General features: G+C 36.2%; 1 protein-coding gene across 6 annotated transcripts in view; it reads left to right on the forward strand.

The window, feature by feature from the left end:
- Positions 1 to 23,786, forward strand: part of AKT3 (AKT serine/threonine kinase 3) — a 325,618-nt gene that overhangs the window by 260,376 nt on the left and 41,456 nt on the right. For all 6 annotated transcript variants that reach the window (XM_049868135.1, XM_049868133.1, XM_049868137.1 and 3 more), the window contains 2 exons: positions 3,307 to 3,435; positions 17,782 to 17,996. In XM_049868135.1, coding sequence (XP_049724092.1) covers positions 3,307 to 3,435; positions 17,782 to 17,996 — 344 coding nt within the window. The remainder of the gene's footprint in view (positions 1 to 3,306; positions 3,436 to 17,781; positions 17,997 to 23,786) is intronic.

Raw genomic sequence — 23,786 nt, forward strand, 5'->3', positions numbered from 1 at the left:
GCTTCCTAAATAGCACCTGAGCAGTTAGTGACAGTATTCATTTTGCATTTCATAGCTAACGACGGAAAGAAGGAAAGCTGTGAGAATTAGAAGAGAGAACAAAAGAAAGATCATTTATAAATTCTTTTCCCTCTTTTTACACAGTAGAAGGGTTCCTAAAATGTATGACTAAATACCCTTAATATCAATATTAGGCACACTAAGGAAGTCATGCTCAGTTTTTTTTTTTTAACTGTGGTAAAATATGTTAAGCTTAAAATTTGCCATTTTAACCATTTTTAAGAATACAATCCATTGGCATTAATCACACTCACAGGGCCACACAACCATCACCGCAGGTAACTAGTCCATGGATCTCTTTAGTTGCCCTCTGATTTATCGATATAATGGCTAACAGAGATTTCGCAGATACCATTTTTTTGAGGTGACACATCTCTGTTTGTTCATAGTTTTGATGGACAAGTTGTCAACCACGCTCAGCAAGTAACGTCCTAGGAAGAGGAGAGAAGCAAAATAACTGATGGAAGATATTTGTACAGTTACCAAATACCTGACCTGAAAATTATGAAATATTTAGAAGTTTTATTATTTTACTCAAAAGAAATTACTGTATACTGAAAAGTATTTTTAATAAATTCAGTGAACTGACAAAGTGTTTTGTCGGAGTCCATTCTGGAACTTGGCGCTTTCCTTTAAAATACAGTGTAGTCTGAAGAGCACAGACTGTTTTGACAACTTCTGAATCAGCCATTAAACTCTGCACATTTAAAAGAGTGATCCATCACGTAGTTTTCCTTTCATTGAATGCTCACCATGTGTTAAGTTCTGCATCCAGTATCTCAGTTAATGTTCAAAACTCTCACGTTGGATTGGTGCTGTTACTTATTTCCCTATTTTATACCTGATGAAGTTGAGGCACATAGAAATTAATAACCCACCCTGATCCCAACATTAGTAAGGGATTAAAAAAAAAACTCACTGCCATCAAGTCGATTCCGACTCATAGCGACCCTACAGGACAGAGTAGAACTGCCCCATAGGGTTTCCAAGGAGCGCCTGGTGGATTCAAACTACTGACCTTTTGGTTAGTAGCCATAGCACTTAACGACTACGCCACCGGCTGGGGTTTAAATACTAGCTCTGACTTGACTTATCCCTGTTTGTCACACCCCTTCCTGTGAGGCTCAGAGATGAGCAATAAGGGTAAAGAATTAAGTGGGAGTCAGGTTTTTTTTTTTTAATATATACTGCTTGTATTAAAAATGCTGCATCTACATTTTGATACTTCTGTGTCAGCCACTTGAAAATAGCTATGTCAAAATGTGTAGAAACAGTGCAGGTGCCATATTTCTGTGAATACTTTCCAACTGCACATACAGAGGGACTGGCAGAGCATGGCCCAACTTGGATGAGAGAAGAAAGGAAATGGTGGTACAAATCAAATGTTACTCACTCGTACTATGTATTTAAAGTTTTTATGAAAATGTTTATGTGTTGCAAGTGAGATTTATTAAATATTTTTAAAGATCTTACGTTTTAAAAATTAAATTGTTTTGTCTTCATCTATTTTAATATATATTAAAATAATAATCAACATTTAAAAAATTAAAAATAGGGCATACATATTTTTATTCAACAAAACAACAGAATCTCCATGATATAATTCTTTTTCCTATTGCGGCAAGTTAGGGTAGGATGGAGGAAGAAAATGTTTGAAAGAGAAGGAAAAAATGAGAAAAAACTGGATGCAGACAGAGATTATGAGGAAGAAAAAGACAGACCAAGGCAGAGAGAAAGAAATAATAGGTAGGAAAAAAAGGAAAGTAGACAGAGAGACTTTTTCTCGATGTTTCTGGTAGTTTTCACTATTAAAGACTTATTTTCATTCTTGCAAATTAGATTCGATTTCTAGATTCTAGTTAGAAAATCATAAAGAAGATGGACGACATCTTTGTATATAAAATAAGACTTTTCTTTTTAAAGGTTCAAGAATATATTTAGGGTTTGTTCAGCTTTCTGTAGATAAATTGAAAATTGATTTCTCTGAAGTATGCTGGACATGTACTATTTATTGAGCATTTAACTCATTTGGGTAGCAGATTTAAGCACTGTATAAAAGGACTTATGTGTCTTCTAATCTTTCCTTCAGTGAACGTAACTTGCTTAACTAGTTTCTGGTTTAAAAGGCATTTAATAATATGACAGTCATTTTATATGATTGGTATCTGTTTATGTTCTTACGTGGTGTTCTGTTTTTAATTTGATGTTAACTTCAGAGTTCAGGGAAGACCTTTTAAATGTCATCATATTAAGGAGTAGATTAAATACTCCTTAAGTTAATTTTCATTCATCCTGATAATGTTTTTTTCACAACTGTATTTCTTGTGTATAATAAGAAAAGGCCCTATTTGGTGTACCTTTGGGTTGTATCTACATGACTGGGCCAAGTTAGGGTGCCCCATCTATCTAAGTCTGTAGAATCACAAGTAGACTCATACGGATCTCTGTTTTATGGGAATTGTAACTTTGGGTTCAAATATTGTTATTTTTAATGGCACTGCCTTCATGCAAACTGCCTCTCCCCTTGTGTATCCTGACTTTCATCTAAGACAGGTAATTGTGCCACTTGGCGAAATCTCGGATATAGCATTCACTTATGTGTTCTTGAATTAATGTACTCAGAGGGATTCTAACTTTATAACATTCGTGTTATATATTTATATTAACTGTTGAATGTTTGACTTTGATATTCTTTTTCTTTTTATGTTTAAAAGGGTTGGTATTTCTTTATTGCAAAGAACTACAAAAGAGGATATCACCTTACCTTACAAAATAAGATTTAGGTTTGATTTACAGCCAGCACCAAAAAAACATTTCTGTAAGTGAATATTTTATAATAGCAATAGATTCCCAAGAGAAATTGTTGAAAACCATCTGTATGTACCTAGCAGAAGATGCTCATCTCTTTGGGATTGTTTAGATCACGTTCTATTTTAAGAAGAAGAAGGAAAAAAGAGGATTGCTATTTGCTTTGAAGAACTGATTAGGCTTTAGTTATTCACACAAAAATAGCTCTTAAAGCATAGCCCTCTTTTCCATTGGTTTAAAAATGAATCATTTTATCATCATGAAATACATGATAAAACATGGCTCTTTTCACACAAAGTTAGGAAACTACTGGGTTTGTAAGTACTAAAAAATTTATTTCCAAAATACTTTACTCAGCATGCAGTCATTTTCAAAACTGTATTTTCCTGCTGTTGAAGACTATATAGAACATATATGTCATTTTTTCTTAATACACAGTTGGAGAATTTGATGCTGGATAAAGATGGCCACATAAAAATTACAGATTTTGGACTTTGCAAGGAAGGGATCACAGATGCAGCCACCATGAAGACATTCTGTGGTACACCAGAATACCTGGCACCAGAGGTAGGCTTTAGTCTCATTCAAAGGAAAAATTTATGTTGACATCATGTTTTGCAAAGTAACAAACACTTACACTTTTAAAAAATTGCATTACCTCCTACTTTTCCCTGAATTTCAACCTGAGTCAAATTTATTTTGTTCCCACTTGTTTAATGTGGAATTATAGGGGTAAGAATATATAGAAGTTAATTTTTATAAACTTTATAAGCACAGAGTTACTACTGAAGTAGATTAAGTCAGTTTTTATTTCTTGGCGATACACATTTTATTTGTTGGTCATGCCCATTTTGATTCATTTATTAAAATAGAGTAATGGAATGATTTCAACAAAAAAGGTTTACAGTTTCATAAACCATTTTGGACTTTGCTTAGAAACAAAGAAACAGTGACTGAATTTGTAGTATTGTGTGCTTTGGTACTTAATTATAGAAAGTTATTTCACTGGGAGAGTTAATGAAATGAAGGTAGCTACGTTTTGGACTTCACATCAAGGGAAGCTCCAACCAGATGGGCTTCCCATGCTGAGGGTTCTGCAGTAATTCGTTCCTTTGTTCATTCATGATGTATTTTTGTGTATCTACTATGCATTTGGAAATCCTGGTGGCATAGTGGTTAAGTGCTACGGCTGCTAACCAAAAGGTCGGCAGTTTGAATCCACCAGGCGCTCCTTGGAAACTCTATGGAGCAGTTCTACTCTGTCCTGTAGGGTTGCCATGAGTCAGAATCGACTCAATGGCAGTGGGTTTAGTTTTTTTTTTTTTGGTACTATGCATTTGGTATTGTTCTGGTAATGTGGTTACAGGAACAAGACAGAAAAGGACCCTGCTCTCCGGGAACTTATATGGAAGGAAAAAGAATAAAAATAAATATATAACGTGTTATATAATGAATAAGAACTGTGAAGGAAGAAAAGCACAAGATAAGGGGAAGGCTGTGGGGGTGGTGGCTCAGTTAGATAGTGTCCCGGTTACTGTTGCTGTGTAACAAACCACCCCTGACCTTAGTGGTGAAAAACAACCATATTATTCTAATCATGGATTCTGTGTGTCAGGAATGAGGATGGGATGGCAGGATGGCTTAGTTCTGCTCCACAGTGTACAGAGCCTCCACCAGAAAGACCAAAGAGTGACTCTGGCTGGAGGTTGGGATCATCTGGAAGCATCTTCACTCATATGTATGACAATTACTGCTGGCTGTCAGCTGGGACTTTCACAGGGCTAATGACAGGAGCACTACTGCAGCCCCTCCATGTGGCCTAGGCTTTCTCTAGTAGCCTACTTTCTCAGAAGAGTCAGACTCCTTAGGCTCTGGACTCTAAAAACAAATATCCAAGAGAACAAGGTGGAAGCTGCAACCCCGGTTTTTTTTTTTTTTTTTTCCATTTAGCAAAACTAATAACTCGTCAGAAAATGTTAATTTTAATAGTAAATATAGTAATTTTTACCTTTTAAAATATGAAATTCAGTGGTTTTTGCTATGTTCACGGGTTGTGCAGCCATCACCGCTGATACAAGAATGTCTTCATCACACCCCAAAAAAGAAATCCCATACCCATTAGCAGCCAGTCCCCAGTTTTCCTGCTCCCAGACTCTGGCAACCACTAATCTGTTTTCTGCTTCTGTGGATGTGCCTATTGTGGACATTTCACATAAATGGAATCATAACATATAGCCTTTCGTGTCTGGCTTCTTTCACTTAGCATAATGTTTTCAAGGTTCATCTGTGTTGTAGCATATTACCAGTACTTCATTGCTTTTTATGGCCAAATCATATTTCATATTTCATATGATATACCACATTTTGTTTGTCCACTCATGAGTTGCTGGAAATTTGGTTTGTCTCCACTTTTTGGCTGTTGTGAATACTGCTGCTGTGGACATTCATGTATGCATCTCCTTGTATGGCCTAGTTTCAGAGGTCGTACAACTTTTCCATCATGTACTCATTGGTTGAAGCAGTCCTAAACCCACAAAGATTGAAAAGGTAGAGACAGAAACCCCATCTGACTATTGTAGAAGGACATGTAGGATGGGAGATATTGTTGCAGCCATCTCTGGAAAATAAAATCTTCCATAGATAAGATATTCAGGGAAAGTAATGTTTGGCCAGAGACCTGAATGGAAAGAAGGGGGAGCAGCTAATGCAAAGACAGGAGGGAAGAGTTTTCCAGACATAGGAAGCAGCTAGTGTAAAAAACCCTGAGGCTAGAACTAACTCAGTTTTTCTCACAAAATCCAAGAAGGTTAGTATGGCTAGCACCAAATAAACAACCAAACCAAACCCGTTGCCACTGAGTAGATTCTCACTTATGGTGACTCTATAGCACAGAGTAGTACTGCCCCATAGAGTTTGCAAGGAGAGGCTGATGGATTCAAACTGCTAGCCTTTTGGTTAGCAGCTGAGCTCTTAACCACTGCACCACCAGGGCTAAAGAGTCATTAATCTTCGATGGGTGAGGGTTACTATTTGCTGTAGTGGACCACACACGGTATAAGTGCATTGCGTCTGTTAACTCAATGAATATTCAGAATAATCTTTTGTGATAGATAGCAAACGTGATATTTTTAAAGATGAGGGATCTGAAGATCAGAATTTTTTTTTACCTAATCTGTATGATCTACACAGTTAGGAGGTAGTGGAGGTAGAATTAGGATTCTAACTAGGTCCCTCTGACTCTAAAGCCCACTTTTACTTTTTAAACTACCTCATGGCTAAAAAGTCACAATTTTAAGGCTATTTACAGATATAAATAGTAGTAATTTTTAAAATGGATGTATTGTAAATGCCCAATAGGAAAAGATAATCAAAAGAAATTCGGAAGTAAGAATGAATTCACAGTGGTGTTAGCACTCTTTATACTCACAGTAACTCATGCCTGTTTATTATTGTAATAGTTCTTTTCAAATAGGGGTTAAATTTAAATCTCACAAATGTTGAGTTATTGAAAATAATTGCTAATATTTGACATACAGTGAATTTCCAACCAGTACTTTCTCAAAGGCTGCAAAAATATCACTTTCTCTGTTACCAAATCTGCAGAAAGTTAAAATTCTCCATTTTTGTGCCTGAATTAGGTAAAATATTAGAAACACTGTTTCTTGTTTATTTAAATACAAGATCATATTTTCTAGAACAAGATTGGTTCTGTGAGTGTCATGAAAAACAAAGTCTTTGTTTCTCTGGAGTTCAATTACCCCTGCTATACATTTTCCATGGATGATGATATCCCATATTTAGAGTAACAGAATTAGTTGTGTCACAATTAGGGGGAAATTATTTCGGAAGAAGATAAATACATGTCATTTCAGAAGCAGATGATCTCCTAAGAAACAAAGATACTGTTTTCTATGCAAACGTCATCAACTGAAGAACAAAACCAAGAATTTAATGCAAGAAGAGTCATTTGTTTCTGAGTAGAAAATTTACAGTTCACAAGAAATTATCAGTTTCTTTTTAAAGACAAGAAAACAGTTCTGTATACCTTTTTTTTTTAATATTTCAGAAGTCTGGCCTTGAAAATAGATTATATACCCATGGTTGATACACGTTGATTAATGTATTAAAATCTTGACACCCTATTTTTATAGGGGAGAGTGATCTCTGTAGTTCCTGTTTGAGGACGACAAACCTCGAAACAACTACCTTCTATGTAATTTAATTCTTATGATTATATTTTAAGAGCTTGTATCAATACTGCATTTTTGTTACATCAAGGTAACTCTGAATGTGTTCACCCTCTCTTTTAAAAACAAGAATTTAACTCCTTAATTTGGTCTCCAGCATGGACCGTTTTGTTGTACAATGGTCATTGATTCATTCATTAAATAAATATTTATTCAATATTTACTAGGTTGCAGGCATTTTGTTAGATGCTGGGGATCAGTGGCATCACTAGGGTTGGTGTCACCCGGTGCGATAACTCTTGGTGTCACTCCCCCATGCTAATTGCCATAATAGTGTCGCTAAAGCACCAGAAAATTTGACTGAATCAGTGACTATAAAAACACCAGCAGCAACGAAAACACCAGCGCGTACTTGTAGTGTATGCAGACAAAACCATGTGATTCAAAGAGTTGTTGTAATTGGGTGACAATGACAGCTCTGATCAGAGTGCACTGGAATGTTCAAAAAGTAAATTAGCATAGAGGTATGGCCTTGTAGATATACTGATGGAAACTCTGGTGGTGTAAGTCGTTAAGTGCTACAGCTGCTAACCAAAAGGTCGACGGTTTGAACCCACCAGGCGCTCCTTGGACACTATGGGGCAGTTCTACTCTGTCCTGTAGGGTCTCTATGAGTCGGAATCGACTCAACGGCGATGGATGGATGGATGGATGGAGGTGTATTGATACATGTAAGCTGGGCTTATGAAAAATTTTTTTGTTGTTGTAACTGCAGGGATATTTTTATAAAAAATAATAAATTCATGCTGAAACACTTCCCAAGAATTTTATGGACAGTCATTTTGGTTACCCCCTCTGACAGCATCACCTGATGCAGTCCACATCTTGCACCCCCCCCCCCCCCCGCCAGTGACGCCACTGCTGGGAATACAAAAATAGTAAGAAATATTTTTTGCCCTCATATAGCTTGCTGCCTACCAAGATGATAAGATATATAAAGTAATTTTACTGGGCAAGAAGATAATTGTTTGACTGGAGTGTTGTACTAGTGTAGCGGAAGAAAAAGGAATGTGCTTACCGCCGTGGGGAAGGTCCACTGGCAGCAAAGAGGAAGCAGGAAGAGAGGAGGGTGGGCACACTGGTAGCGATTAGAATGCAAGGAGTTTATATTTGATCCTGTGGGTGTGGGAGATTCACCCTTGAATTGAGAGCAAGGCAGTGATGTGATGAAATGTACATGGTTGGTGTTAGGAATTGGCAAGAGCTGAATCTAGTCTCGTCCCTTCAGATGGTGTGTCTCACTTTTTTTGAACTTGGAAATTTCTAGTACATGCTGTTATTAATGCCAGCCTATTTTTTTTTTTTATTCTTGATAGTAATATAAGTAATCGTTGTTTATCAGACCTGAAATACATTCTTGAATACTGCGTATCTTAGAAATGACTCCCTGTCAGTATTTTCCCTTCTGTCTTATATAAGTCTTGTTTACCCATTACGTAGAGATCTTTGTCCCAACCTTTACTTCACCTATACTTTGTGGTCATCCTTTACCTTTTAAATTGTTTGAATCTGGTGGAAATACTTGGCTGTGAAAAGATAGATCAAGGTGTCTCAAAAATATTTCAGAAAGAATGTTAGAAAGTAGTCCAAAGCCAGTTCATCAAAATGTACTAATTTAGAGTCATAGGAGATTTTTAAATAAACTTAAGTTTTAAATGAACTTCAGTTTCTTCTTGGTGCAAAGACCACCAGAAAAAATAAGGCTTGTAGTTTAAATAATGCCATTGGTTGAAAACAGAATATTAAAAATAAAGTATTTGTTTTCTTATCCCCTTTGATGAAGGATGGAGCTTACGTTGCAATTTTGCCAACCTGGGAAGAATTAAAGATCTTTATCGTCATAAGGGGTGGGGGGCGGAATGTGTATATATACATATGTATATACACACACACGTATGTATGTATATAGAGTTTGCTTGCTTGCTTGCTTTAAAAGCAGCTCCAAAGATCTAGTCCTAGCAAGCAGTGTGTTAAATATCTAAAAATGCATTTGTATGTAGTTTTAAATGAGCATATTTTTGCTCTTTCTTATATTACAGGGGAATAAACTTGACCCGCAGTAAATTATGGATCATAAAAATCTTTGAGAAAATTTTTTTTTTTAGTGTACACGGTCTTCTCACACCTAGAAGTTATAAAAGAAATTAGAAATCACATATAAACTCTTACTGTAAAATTTTATTATTTGATTTGGCTCCTATTGAATCCAAACCATTTTATGCAGTGCTAATTATTTAGAGTCTCAGCTTTGCTCTTGAGTTAGCAGTACCTGATCAACTTTCCAACTGTAAAACAGTTTGGAAATCAAATGTAGCTTACATGCAAGACCCAACAAAATTAAACGTGTTAAGTACGTTTTGGCAGTTCACTTTTATTATGCCCAGTCCTCAAATGTACCAGCCGATAATCATCTGAATGCTAGTTATTTCTCACATGCTTATGTGATCACACAAAAAGTACATGCTGAAAAGAAGCAGATGGTGACAGATGGGGGAGGTTGAGTAAGGTGGTTTTGGAAACCTAGAGAAATACACTTTTGTAATAGTGTAAAAATAAAAATTCTTTGGTAATCAAGTTAGAACTAACAAAAAGATGGCAGAAAAATGACTTGATTGTTGGGAAATATATGGTATCTAGTTGTGGTTGCTATTTAGAAAAAATACATAATTTTTTTCATCTAAGTGTAAAATACGATTTTTTTTTCCTTGCCAGTGGCTGAAAATGCATTTTTTGTTGTATTCGTCTTAGTTTTCAGAACCCCATTTTTAGAAAACATGTACTTGCTGTAATCTTAGTCGTTTTTCTTCTGAAGCCTACTATCTTTAACATTCCTTTAATACAATAATTTGAAAATATCTGAAGTAGATCACAATATTTTGATACAAAGATTTTTCTCAAAGCCATTGTGATGCTACATCAATAGCACAAATGGAAATTTAATTCTTTTTAAATTTAAAGCCAAAGATACACGTTAACTCCTTCAGAATGAGTTGAAAGTCACGTAAATGAAGGCTAAGAGTGGTACTGGTAAGGACATGGTGTACCTGGGGGTGTGCTTAGAACCTAACTTGATTTAAATGTATTGAGTGCAATTTTATTTTTTATTTTAAATCCAACAAAGCATAAATGCAAATGATATCATTTTACAGACCCTATCAATGTTTTCTCTAGGGAATCTTAAGGGAAATGAATAAGGCCAAAGTTACATATGTTTGCACATTTAATCTGTAGGTAAAAATAGTAGCATTCATAGGTACATGTTCATTAGCCCTCGGACAAAAGTCTATTGTATTTCCATAGATTGTAAAACTAGCCTTTGAAGTTCTAAGCTTTTTGTAAAAAGAACAAGTTGCTTCAGTAGCCTTTCTAAAATTGACTGTGTACAACTAATATTTTATTTAATGATTAGTAATTTTTATAACACCTGTCCTCCCAAAGTAGTTTTGAAAACCTTTTTCTTCCTGAGAGTTCCTAAAAGGCTTTGCGGCCAGTATTAAAGAGACTATTAAGTAAAGGAGAATGGCGATGAATTCAGATAGAAGCTCTCTGCTTTATAGTCAGAATTCATAGTTAACAATTTCTGACTGTCCTTGTAAATTGACTTAATATTGACTGTGTTTAATCTACGTCTTTCTGTATGACAGTGCTGTTTTATACTGCTTCTGGATAATATTAAAATCCATCCCACTTTGTCCCGTAATTGGATATTGCTTAAATATGAACTAAAATTGTCTTTTTAGTTCAACGTTAATGCCTACCAGTGTTTATGTGTCAGTCTTTACTTGCCTAGAGGTCTGTCAGTTCTCGTAGCAGCTGTTTCCACCTGAAGTTCTTTTAAGTGTTACATGGTCTTTGGCTTTAATAGAATATTTTTATTTAGTAGTTTGGTATGATTCTAGACCTAGAATTCTAAAACAAGCACAGTGTTCATTTTTAAATTCTCTGAAGCAAGGGAACATATACACGACTAGCCCTCGTTGGGAACACTAGTGATTACCCCCATAGTATTTTACTGTGACTGTTTTTACTTTGAGCTACGGAGACTCAGGTTCTTGGAATCCCATAATGTCTGTTGAAAAGGAAATGTTTAAAATCTTTGGAAAGATATGTGTATGTGTGGTTTAATCACCAGTCTTATGTCCATTTAGTCTTTTTCTTGTTCAAAGATTTTGCCTGCTCAACCAGTTTGCTTTTGAAAGTACGATGGATGTTCGCTGTCTGTGTTTGTGTGCGTATGCTTAGAAATGTCCATAAAGCTTACAGTATTCTAATTCACAGACAATGGCATTTAAAGTTTCAGTCTCTTAAGAATTATTACAGCAGATGATACCGGTTGTAAAATGCCTATTAAGAAAATACCAAGAAACCATGGAATTTGCATTTCTCATGAATGAAATCTGTACGCCTCCTGAAGTTATAACTCATTGATAATGTTTAAAATCAACGTTAGAAGATTTATTGGTTCTTTTGTTGTTCTTGTTTTCTTTCTTCTTCTTTTTTTTTTTGCATATACCTATGATGTTACACATATATAAAGGGCTTCCATAGATGAGAGAGTGTATAGATGTATGTTTATATTTAAAACGTACACATACCAGTTACCTGAAATGTAAGGTTACCAGAAAAAAATTTTTTTTTTTTTTTTTTGCAGTAACAGTAGATTGGTGAGTCCCAGTTCGCAGTTTACTTTCACAACATAGGTGTGCAGACAGTTTGTTTAGATGTTTAATTCTTTTCCCCCATCTGTTCTGTCAGGATTATAGCTTGAGCAGTACGCCACTCCGGGGCATAGGTAGCCACTTCGTAATTGCTTGCCTTGGGTTCATTGTGTGGCCTTGGCGAGCCAACCGAGAGAGATGTTCCTTCAAACTCCCAGTAAATCCTAATTGGTAAAAGAATATCGGAAAGAATATGTTTTTGGAAAATGCTCATTAGCCAAATGAATATTTACATTGGGAACTTTTAATTGATAGTATCATTTTACAATGCATAGCTTCTTATTCAGTATCATTCTTTGAGGTTAGTAACCGTTCAAAAGCTATTCATGGTGATTTTTCTTAAATCACTTTTTTTTTTTTTTTAAATAAATGGAAGTGTCCACATCAAGTATTGCCAGAATATTTAATAGTAATTGGTACTTGCTGTGACTTTCTTGAATCTTAGGTTTTATTATGTCAGAATCTCTGACTCCTGGTGGAAAAATTGAAGCTAAACCATTGTTTCCTTGAGTTTGTACTCTGTTCCGGTTTTGATTTGATGTGACCCTTCACCATTTCTGTACTTTATATTGCTTTTAGTGTTCCAAATCTCCTTGTCTTTTATCTCCATCTGGGCATTGGTTTTAAATGTAGGTATAATGCAAAGCAACATGTATAGTTACGAAGGACAATAGGAAAAAAAGAAATACCAAATGTCTGTGTTCACACTTAAATCTGGCACTTAATTTGAGTTAGTAACATTGGTGTTTAAAGAAAAGAGCTACTTTTTTGGATTAACTCTCCAAAATAAAGCTTTTACCAGATTATTTCTTCAGGAGCAGGCTTTGATCTGTAGTTATGTCCAGATCATATGATACAGTGCATTTTAATGGCGTTGAAATGTTCTTTACCATTGCTGCGCCTCTACTTCACATCACTCTTTGCCAGTTCTCATGATAACCATGAAATAAACTAGCCTTTTTGCTAAGGAAAAAAAAAATCAGAAGTAGGCTGAAATAATTGAAACACTTAGGTTCAATGAATGTAAACTTTTTATGTTAGTACTTTGAGCAAATCTGCTACGAAAGACCTCTTTAAAGTGTTAACAAGCAAAGATGTCACCTCCAGAACAAGCCATGGTATTTTCAATCACCTCATATGCATGCGAAAGGTGGACAATGAATAAGGAAGACCAAAGAAGAACTGACGCCTTTGAATTATGGTGTTGGCAAAGAATATTGAATATATCATGGATTGCCAGAAGAATGAACAGATCTGTCTTGGAAGAAGCATAGCAAGCATGCAGAGACTTCATTCCACATACTTTGGACATGTTATCAGGAAGGACCAGTCTCTGCAGAAGGACATCATACTTGGTAAGGTTAGAGGGTCAGTGAAAAAGAGGAAGACTTTCAATGAAGTGAGCTGACACAGTGGCTGCAGCAGCAAGCTTAAGCATTAGCAAGGAATGTGAGGATGGCTCAGGACTGGGCAGTATTGCCTTTTGTTGTACATAGGGTCGCTATGAATTAGAACCGACTTGATGGCACCTAACCATAACGGTGTATTTTGGAAAAAGAAGAGCTTTGAGTAAGGGAGAAAAATTCTGTCTTAAACATAATAAAAATGAGGCTCTATTTGAGTTAGTTAATTTGACTCTGAGATTTCCATAGCATCTCAAAACACTATGTTTTGAGATACTTTAGATTGCAGAATATTGCAGTCATTTTATTTTTATTTCTTGTTTATTTCGTCTTCCAGCTCTTCAGGGGTTGAGCAAAGATCTTTCTTTTTAATTGATAGCAAAGACTGGTGAAGAGGGCTGGCTAGATTGTTGAGGTATTTCTCCTCCACGTTGCTGAAGTTACATGTCAGTAAGACAATACCTTCCATCAGTTTTGTTCCAATTATAGCATTATGGATGTATATATCAGTTAATACATGTATGTTCAGAAGCAAAACCACTTACTTTGAGAGTCAGTATTCATTTTACATAGCTGAATAAAGTTTATTTTAATATCAGATCTCTTTACAATGCAGTTTCATTTTTCAGTTGCTTATTCCTCTTCAAAAATATAACCCCTTTTTATGTACTCACTTTCCCTTCTGGCTGCAAACCAGGTATTTAAACAAAAATAAAGGATTGCCAGTTTTGCCAGCTGGGGATGAGAACCCGGCTGGCGAAGTGTGGGTTCGGGAGGCAGTTAATCCAGCTTTTATGCTTTTTATGGTTTTATGAAAAAAGAGGTTAAAAACCGCACTTGGCTCTTTTTGCCTGTGTGCTGCCGTTTTGTTGCTGCTGGAAGAGTGCAGTAAAAGGTTACTTAGATTGGGAAACTTTTTGTAATTCGGTAAAATCCTTTATCACTTAGATGAAGGCCACCAACAGTACATTTTGCTCACTGACCATGCGATAGGTCCTTGAAGCGATAGTATGATTTTAAAAGCTCACTGATATTTTAAAGTTAAATATGCAGCACCTCCTTTCAGCAGAATTCCTTCTGGTCCCCTCGCTTATTTCTTGCTTTCTATTTGTTCTCATGTTACTTACTTCAAATAAGTAGAAATTTCACGTTTTTTTGACTAAAGATGGAAACTAATTTTTTAAATATAATTTTATTTTTTATTATTGTGAATATACACAGCAAAACATACATCAATTCGGCAGTGTCTGCATGTACTGTTCAGTGACACTGGTTACATTCTTTGAGTCGTGAAACCATTCTTACCCTCCTTTTCTGCGTTGTTCTTCCCCCATTAACATCAATTCACTGCCCCCTAAAATTCTCATCTAATCTTTTAAGGTGCTATTGTCAACTTCATCCTATATTTTTACACAAACAATGCACACCCTCTCTGTTTGCTGGCCTTACCCCCCCCCATGAGGTTTTTTTGTAAGCACACTATGCTAATTTTTTTTACAGCTACATGTGGAAGAGGATTGGCATGGTGGCGCTTGTGAGGGTGCCTTGTTGAGGGGGTGGGGGGAGGCCATGGCCAACTAATGAATGCAGAAGGCATGCATTATTTATTTAAAAATACAGTGGTTCTTAAAAGAACAGAATATTCAAGGCAGACATTTTTTACTAGTAAAGCCAAACTATTGTTTGGTTTCGGGAATACTTCAGGAAATATTTTTGGTTTAAGGTTTAAAGATTATCTCAGGGCAGTAGTTTCAGGAATTCATCCAGCCTTCATAGCCTCAGGAAGTCTGGAGTCCATGAGAATTTGAAATTCTGTTCTATATTTCCCCCTTTTGATGAGGGTTTTCCTAAGGAATCTTTGATCAAGATGCTCAGTAATAGTGGCCAGGCAGCATCCAGTTCTGGTCTCATGACAAAGGGGCAGTTGTTAATGGAAGTAATTACCCACATACTCCATATCCTCCTATTGCTGACTCTCTTTTTTTCCAGACCAATAGCAACCAATTGTTGGACTTTGGATGGCCGCTTACAAGCCTTTAAAAAGATCCCAGGCACTATGCATCAAACTAGGAGGTAGAAAAGAAGCACTAAACCTGTTATTAGAGCAATTAACTGGATGTCCTAGGAAATCATGACCCTAAACCTCCAAACCAAGAAACCAGATCCCATAACGTTGTTGGTCGTACATAATCAGCCCCAGCAACCATTCTTACTTTCTTTTTGTCATTGTTGTAAATGTGTCTATCACACAACTTTTGCCAATTCAACTTTTTGCAGATATACAACTTATTGACAGCAATTACAATAATTGACTGTGCAGCCCTTAATCGATGTGATTTTTCCATCACCATTAACCCCCCGTCCCCCCTCCTTCCCACCTCTGGTAAACACTAGTAAACCTTGTTCTCTGTATATTTGTCTTTTGATGTAACTGCAGTCATACAGCATTTGTCCTTCTGTGATTGACTTCTTTAGAGACTATAATTTGTTGTTTTTTTTTTTCTTCCAGAAAATATTTTGGTTAGTTTGTGATTTACAAAGGATTTTTGGAAAAACATAGGAACTAGACTTGTTCATACATTGCCAGTGCTGTTCCAAGTGTTCTTCAGCCACAGAACAATGATAAAATTGAATTTAATTTTTTCTCATAACTTTCCTAATGCATGTACTGAGTAGATCTTTGAAGTCACAATTGTTTTTCTTGAAAGTATGTCCTCCATCTTTAAATATTCTACTAGATGCCTTTTTATAGATATATAGGTGGTTACAATGTTATTGCCAAAAATATAATTATCTGCAATTCTGTGAAATTATTGGTCAAGTTTAAATCAAAGTCACAGGGAAATAATCTTCAGTAAAGTATTTAAGTCATCTGTACTAAGAAAGGTTAACACATGAGATCTACCCTGTTCTGCATCAAATTCTCTCTTACTGTAATCAGTTATAAGTGTTTTTTTTCCCTGCATTAATAAATTTCTTGTATCTAGTTTTCTCAATCTGGTTCTCCCTAGGCTGAGAGGATCAAATAAAGTAAGCTCTAGGATTATTCAGATATAATCTTAGTTATTTGATTATATGTAATTTTTTGGTTGTATATAATTATTTAAAATAAAACATCAAAAATTCTGTATTAAAAAACAAATATCAAACCCACTGCCGTCGAGTGGCTTCTGACTCATAGCGACCCTATGGGATTGAGTAGAACTGCCCCAGAGGGTTTCCAAGGCTGTAAATCTTTACAGAAGCAGACTGCCACATCTGTCTCAAGGGGAGTGGCTGGTAGGCTGTATATAAATGAGGAAAATTTCATTGGATGAGAAACAAACCTAACAGATAGAACCACATTTTTGTTCTGAGTAAATGGCAAACTACTGTTTTTTGATTTGAGCAGATTGCTCCCCATAACCTAACTGGTAGTTTCGTAAATTCTTAGTAAACTCATTTTGTGTGTAATACATGTTTGGGAAACAAATTTAAGGGCATGTACCACACAAATATTAAGTATGATTTTTGTTTTTTGAGTTTAACAAAGATTTTTCTTGTAAGGTACTAAAGGTTTGGATACTAAAGTTTGTTGCAACCCAAACAGTAAACCTTAATATTCACTTCCTTGATTAAATATTTTCTGAAAAATTTTAAGCATGTCGTGACCTCTGAAAGCTTTCAGTTTTATTTTAATGGTTTTCATGCCCTATACACTTGTTTATGACACTGCATTAATTTACTCCTGTCTTTTACTATTCAATTCATATTAGTTCTTTTTAATACAAGAATGTGTAAGGCACACTGTATGCTCTTTAATCAGCATGGTCTGGCCATAAGTCGTTACTTAAAATCCACGTTGTGGAACCACATGAAAAATAGCCCTAAGAGAAAATACACAAATATGCTAACTGCTTTCATTTTATCCTTAGAGCTCTATATACCCATTTACTTGGACTTTTGTTACATGACCTGTCCCCTTTTTTGTAAGGGAGGTCTCCAGGTTATGAATGTCTGACTTACGTACAATCCGTAGTTACAAATCAACCCCTCTAAAGCCTATTATGTTAAAATTCTGAGGTACATAGAATGGTCTGTAATAACAATTAAGCGCTACTTGGCAACATGCATCAGGATTATTACTATTACTGTATTACCTTAAAGATATTTTAGTGTATCTGGAAGTGTTTGTTTAGCATTTTTCATGCATAGAAAGGTACACTATATTACTATGTACTAAAACATTTGGGCTGACTGACATTAGATGTGAACTGTACCTGACTTTTCCAATTTATGTACAAATTTAACTTAAAAGACAGACTTAAGAATGGAACTCATTGATAATCCAGGGACTGCCTGTACTCTGATGATTTCTGGGTATATATTGGACATTTCATGTATTTGATGTGATTTATATCTTTTGACAGATGCTTCATCGTTTAATTGTCAAGCATACTGAGACCTTGAAAGTTGCAGTCCATTTTTATGTAAAAATCTTATGTTTTATGCATAATCCTTTGAAAGTTAAAGTGTAATAATCTTTTTAACTGGCTTCATTTTTAGGTGTTAGAAGATAACGACTATGGTCGGGCAGTGGACTGGTGGGGCCTCGGTGTTGTCATGTATGAAATGATGTGTGGGAGGCTACCCTTCTACAACCAGGACCACGAGAAACTTTTTGAACTAATACTAATGGAAGACATTAAATTTCCTCGAACGCTCTCTTCAGATGCAAAATCATTGCTTTCAGGGCTGTTAATAAAGGATCCAAATAAACGGTAAGTCTCCAATAATACTCATTGAGTTAACGATGAACATGGTTAAAAATTATGATGTAGAAACTAATCCGCACATAACTGACTCCACGATACAGTGTATTTGGTGTAGATATCTTCCTGCTGAATTAGTGACTTATTTTTAACTGCATAATATTGAACATTTAAAAAATTTCCTCAATGCTTTCCTAGCTTGGAAATTTTATGCAAATTTTTCCAAAGAAGGCTATTGCGTTTTCTTATCCGTATTATGTGTCCACAATTTCTTAATTGCCCTGTTTGATATTGTGGGGAGGGGAGGATCTCTTTTTTTCCTTTCAGTCTCTGGACCTTTACATTTCTGCTGGTTTACATTGTGAAAAGAATGGACTGGTCTCTATACTCACTCCCTCCCCGCAACCAGTGTTAACATAGCTAACTACTTTTTTGTTTGTTATTTGAAAATACTCTTTTTCATGCATGGGTAAAAGAATTGATGGTTTTAAAAAACCAATCTTTCCATACTTATTATTCCCATTTTTTGTAGCTATAGCTATGACCTGAAGGAGGCTGCAGCCCTTGATGCTTTGCTCAGTGAGCTACAGCATTGTTTGTTCATGTTTATGTTTTAATTTGAACGTACATTTTATAAATCATATTTGAAATCGTTATTAATTTAAAAATGCCCCTTAATGCGTGTGTGCATTTTTATCTGTGTCTATATAGTCCATGTAGATGTATATGCATATCAGTATTTCTCTGCAAGTTTATCAAATTATAAGCATCTTGAGGAAAACCCGTTGCCGAGGAATCGATTCTGAGTCATAGTAACTCTATAAGACAAAGTTGAACTGTCTCAGGGTTTCCAAGGAATGGCTGGTGAATTCGAACTGCCGAGCTTTTTGGTTAGCAGTCTTAACCACTGGGCCACCTTTATATAGTGTTTCATCTTTCATAATACCTAACGTAACATTTTATTGTAATGTTCTATTTATGGTTGAGTCTCAATAAAATATGTGAAGGGATAAATTAATTCTAAAATTTGGGCTTTGCTTACCTTTAGAGATGACTTTCATTACATACTTATATGCTTTTAAATTTATAAGTAACATGGTTTTACCTTAGCCAGTAATAAGCAAACATAATAAAAGAGATAACACCTTTTTGCTTTGCAAAAAACCATTTTAAAACGTGCTTCATAATCATAGTAACTGTGATATCACCCTCTATCTGTAAAGTGTTTTATCTGTAAAGTGTTTGTTTTCTTTCAAACAGCTTTTACCTTGTTTATCTTCCTTGCCTTTTTTGGCAGCCTTGTGAAGTAGATAGGGCAGATATTATTGTCAGCTCCCTGAAACCCTGGTACCACAGTGTTTAAGAGTTCGGCTGCTAACCAAAAGCTTGGCAATTTGAATCTGCCAGGCGTTCCTTGGAAATCCTGTGGAACAGTTCTACTCTGTCCTATACGGTCACTATGAGTCAGAATCAACTGGACGCCAATGGATATTTTTTTGACTGGGGAGAAGACAGAGGCTCAGATAGGGTTAAGTGATTTATCTAAGGTCTCCCAAAAATTCTTGCAGAAGCAAGAATAGGAATCAGTCTGGTGCCTATTCAGTGTGTCTTTTATGTCTCATATACAATGTATCTATTTCTCAATTGGTTCAGATTTTTAAATATGTGCCATTAAATTTGGTTACTTCATGATTAATGTAATTGATACATCTATTATAGGAGGAAATATTACTTGCACTTAGTGACAGGTAAGTCTTTAAATAGAGCTATGATTTCCATTTTATCTGTTTGACCTTGGGACCTGGTATTTGGCTTAGGTTTCAAGGGCAGTGAATCTTCATTCTATTCTTCCCTGGCTTCTTGAGGTAACTTTTACCACCCTTTCCTTAGTGGCCCTCTGTAAGTGGCTGGTAAAACAAAATTGTTCTTGTGGTTTACATGTCTATATCTCATCCTTTTTTTTTTTTATTGTCTCCATTCCAATAAGTAACACATAATAGGTACTTAGTAATTTTTTGAATAAATGTGAGGTAAATTTCTAGAATGTTAGTAGCCTGGTATACAGGGCAACTCTTAATAGTTTGTCTGCCCAGGAGATTGGTATTGTTCCAAAGAGAAGATGAGGCATTTTCAATTATCTAATGTTTCCTTTTATAATAGATGTATCGAGTTCCTGCACTGGTGCATTAAATATTGGGACTGCAAGGGTGAAAAAGATGAACAAGCCTCTGCTCTAGATGTTCACAAAACGTATACTTACAATGGAATATAATAAATGTGCAGGTCAAGCTAAGTACAGATTGCTGTTGAAATTATTAGCCTTTCAAGGGAATTGAAAGACTTGAGTTGATTCATCAAAGAGTTGGAATTTACGGAGAGAATGTCATTCTAAGCAGAAAAATTTACATGTAAAGCAGAATTGCAAGTAAGCATGGTATTTGAGAAATTCAGTGACTAGAGTGTGGGATATGAGTTGAGTAACATTGGGAGATAAAGCCGATATGTTAGATTGTAAGGGACCTTATGTTTCCTAGAAAATATTTAATCTTTATTCAGAAGAGAAAGAGAAGCCCCTGGAGTATTTAAAGCAAAAACAAAAAAAACCAAACCCGTTGCCATCAAGTCGATTCCGACTCATAGCGACCCTATAGGGCAGATTAGAACTGCCCTGTAGAGTTTCCAAGGAGTGGCTGGTGGATTTGAACTCCTGACCTTTTGGTTAGTAGCCATAGCACTTAACCACTACACCAACCAGGGTTTCCATTTAAAGCAAGGGATGGCGTAATCAGAACTCCATTATGAAAAGGTAACTCTGACAGCTTTGTCATGGATGAATTAGAAGAGTGAAGGGCTAGGGTAGGCAGCCAGAGCAGTTATGGAATTATCCAGATACGAATTATGGCCCCTCCTGAAATTTAAAAAAAAAAAATTTTTTTTTGTGGTAAAAGAGCAATAAATGGAGCTTTGTGAATGATTCAGTAGGAGTGGCAAAGAAGGGGGAGGAGTCAGGGAGACCTGGAGGTTTCTAGGTTGGGTGACTAGTTTGAGAGGACAGAGTTTTATTAACAGACGGGAATATAGACAAAGGAGAAGGCTTGATGGGGTTGTTGTTGTTAGATGCCGTCAGTTTTGACTCATAGCAACCCCATGTACCACAAACGAAACACTGATGGGGTAGATGCTGATATTAGCTTTGGGCATACTGAGTCTGAGCCTTCTATAGAAAACCTGGATGGAAATGTCAAATAACCAATTGGGAATAGTAGTACTAGAGTTTAAGAGAAACACAGTAACTGAATACATGGATTTGGGAGCCACAAACATCTGGGAGGTAGCTGGAGCCATGACGGTAGCAGAGAATAGGGTAGGGTGTAAAAAGAAGAGGGCTTAGGAAAAAATCCTGAGAAACATCAGAATGTAAGAGGTAGAAAGAAGAGGAGTCAATGTAGGACCCTCAAAGTTTTCTGAAAAATAATGCAGATTGCATGGTAGTGTACTTATAATGTTTATTATAATCTTTATTTTTGTTATTCAGCTATTTTAAATATTGCTTCAACTTTTCTGATATTTTTTACTGGATTGCTGTCCTGTCAGTAGGTCAGCTTTGATTTTGCTTTTATTTATTATTTGTGTGTTACTTTATGGTCGTTCTATTAGTATCTCATTTATCCTCCCATATAGACTTCATAGGAAAACTATGACCTCATGTTGCATTCAGGAAACACCAGGAAAATGTGATTTCTGTGATGTTCTTGCAAGGAACCCTTGTGGCTCAGTGATTAAGCCCTGGGCTGCTAACCAAAAGGTCAGTGGTTCAAACCCACCAGCCATTCCATGGGAGAGAGATGCAGTAGTCTGCTTGCAAACAGATTACAGCCTCAGAAACCCTATGGGACAGTTGTGCTCTGTCCTATAGGGTTGCTGTGAGTCGGAATCAACTTGACAGCAGTGGGTTTTTTTTTTTTTTTTGAGTGATGTTCTTAATAGTGAATAATCCATAGGGGGGCATTTAGTTTGGCATTCTGGTGTTGGAGTTTCGTATTCTTAGCTATAAATACGTCAAGGTCAAAACGTATTTTGAAGTCTTGAATTATATATTAAGGAGTCCTTGACATTGAAATTTTTGACAGTTTCACACTTTGAAGAAGTTTGTGTTAAACAATCTCAGCTTCTAAAATGGCAGCCTAAGGTTATATTCTTAGGCTTTGCATAGTGTTCATGGCCTGTGCCTTAGTTTTATATGTATTTGATGAACACAGATTAAATGCTGGTGGTTCAAACCCCACCAAGAGCTCTACAGGAAGAAGGTGTTGCGGTTTGCTTCCATAAAGATCACAGCCTTGGAAACCCTGTGGGTCAGTTCTACTCTGTCCTATACCGTCACTATGAGTTAGAATTGACTTGACAGCAGTGAGTTTGATTTTTTTGGTTTAGGTCCAAAGTTGAACTACAGTTAGAGAACTGGAGGGACTACATGAAAACGAATGAGAAAAGCCGGATTCAGACTTCTAGAAGCCCTAAATAACAAACTAATTATGGCTCTCCACTCCAACTCCCACCTCACCCACCCCCACAAATATAATTCAGAATGAAAAAAAAATTGACATAAACCGTAGCATAAGGGTAAAAAATACAATGAAGTTCTGATTTTTCTCATGCAGACTACTTTGATGCACATTTTGAAATATTCTTTCCAAAAAGTATGTTTTACTGTTTGTGCTTTTCTGGTTTCCTGAACACAAGCTTAGAAAGGCTTTCGAATAATCCAGTACTGATCTCTGCCCTCAAAGGCATCTGCAGTGGTCTAGGGGACGTCAACAATTCTAGGGAGTGCTGAGTGTTAACTAAATACAGAATGGCCAGTCTGAAGGTTCCAAACGGGAGCTTAGCTATTATGACCTGATCTAAGCTAAAAGTCCCGTATCAGGAGGATGGTCCATTTAGTGAATTCTCTTTGGATCTGGGGCTAGGATACCCAGGTTGTAAGTACACTTATCATCATCAGAGATTTCTAGATATCAGCTGATTGTTTTATTTTCCGTTCTGACTGTGTGGGAGGACCTTAGGTCCTTCTCAACCCGTGTTTCCTACACCTGGCAGTACCAGAATGCATTAGAATTACACAGTTGTTTATTTTCTGTGACATACTTGGTTTGCTTTCTGCTCAGTGACCTGTTAGAACTGGCATGCCTCAACTCTGGAGAGCCAGTTGTTATATTTGCAGAAATTGTGTGAGTTGGTTATTAAACCTAGTCATTATAAAGAATTAAATTACGTGAGCTTACCATTAAATCAAGGATATTAAAAGCAAAGGTGATGTTCAAAATTCATCACTTAATAACTTTGTTACATTTTGCTGCTCTGTGTCTGAAGGTTCTTTACATCTGCTGTATCTCTGGGTAGGCCATATAATGAATGGGCATCTCTTACCACCTCCGTGTTGAGTGACCTCATGTTGCTAGCTTGAAATTGGCCATGGTGGGAGTATTTACACCAGGGCAATCAGCAAACACTGTAAATCAGGGTTTGATTTGCTGTTTTTTTGATTGTTCAGACTTTAGAAAGTGATGGATAAAATGTTAATATTGCAGAGTTTAAGTTTGTTGTGTCTGTAGCCCTTACATTGTGAATAGCAGAAAATGTGAAGAAATACTCTTCCACTATTCCTGTACCTTGGACATGTAATCAGGACAGAACAGTCCCTGGAGAAGGACATCATGCTTCATAAAGTAGAGGGTCAGTGAAAAAGAGGAAGACCCTCAACAAGATAGGTTGACACAGTGGTTGCTTTGTAAGGAT

Source organism: Elephas maximus, chromosome 24, assembly GCF_024166365.1.
Source record: "Elephas maximus indicus isolate mEleMax1 chromosome 24, mEleMax1 primary haplotype, whole genome shotgun sequence".
Classification (NCBI taxonomy): domain Eukaryota; kingdom Metazoa; phylum Chordata; class Mammalia; order Proboscidea; family Elephantidae; genus Elephas; species Elephas maximus.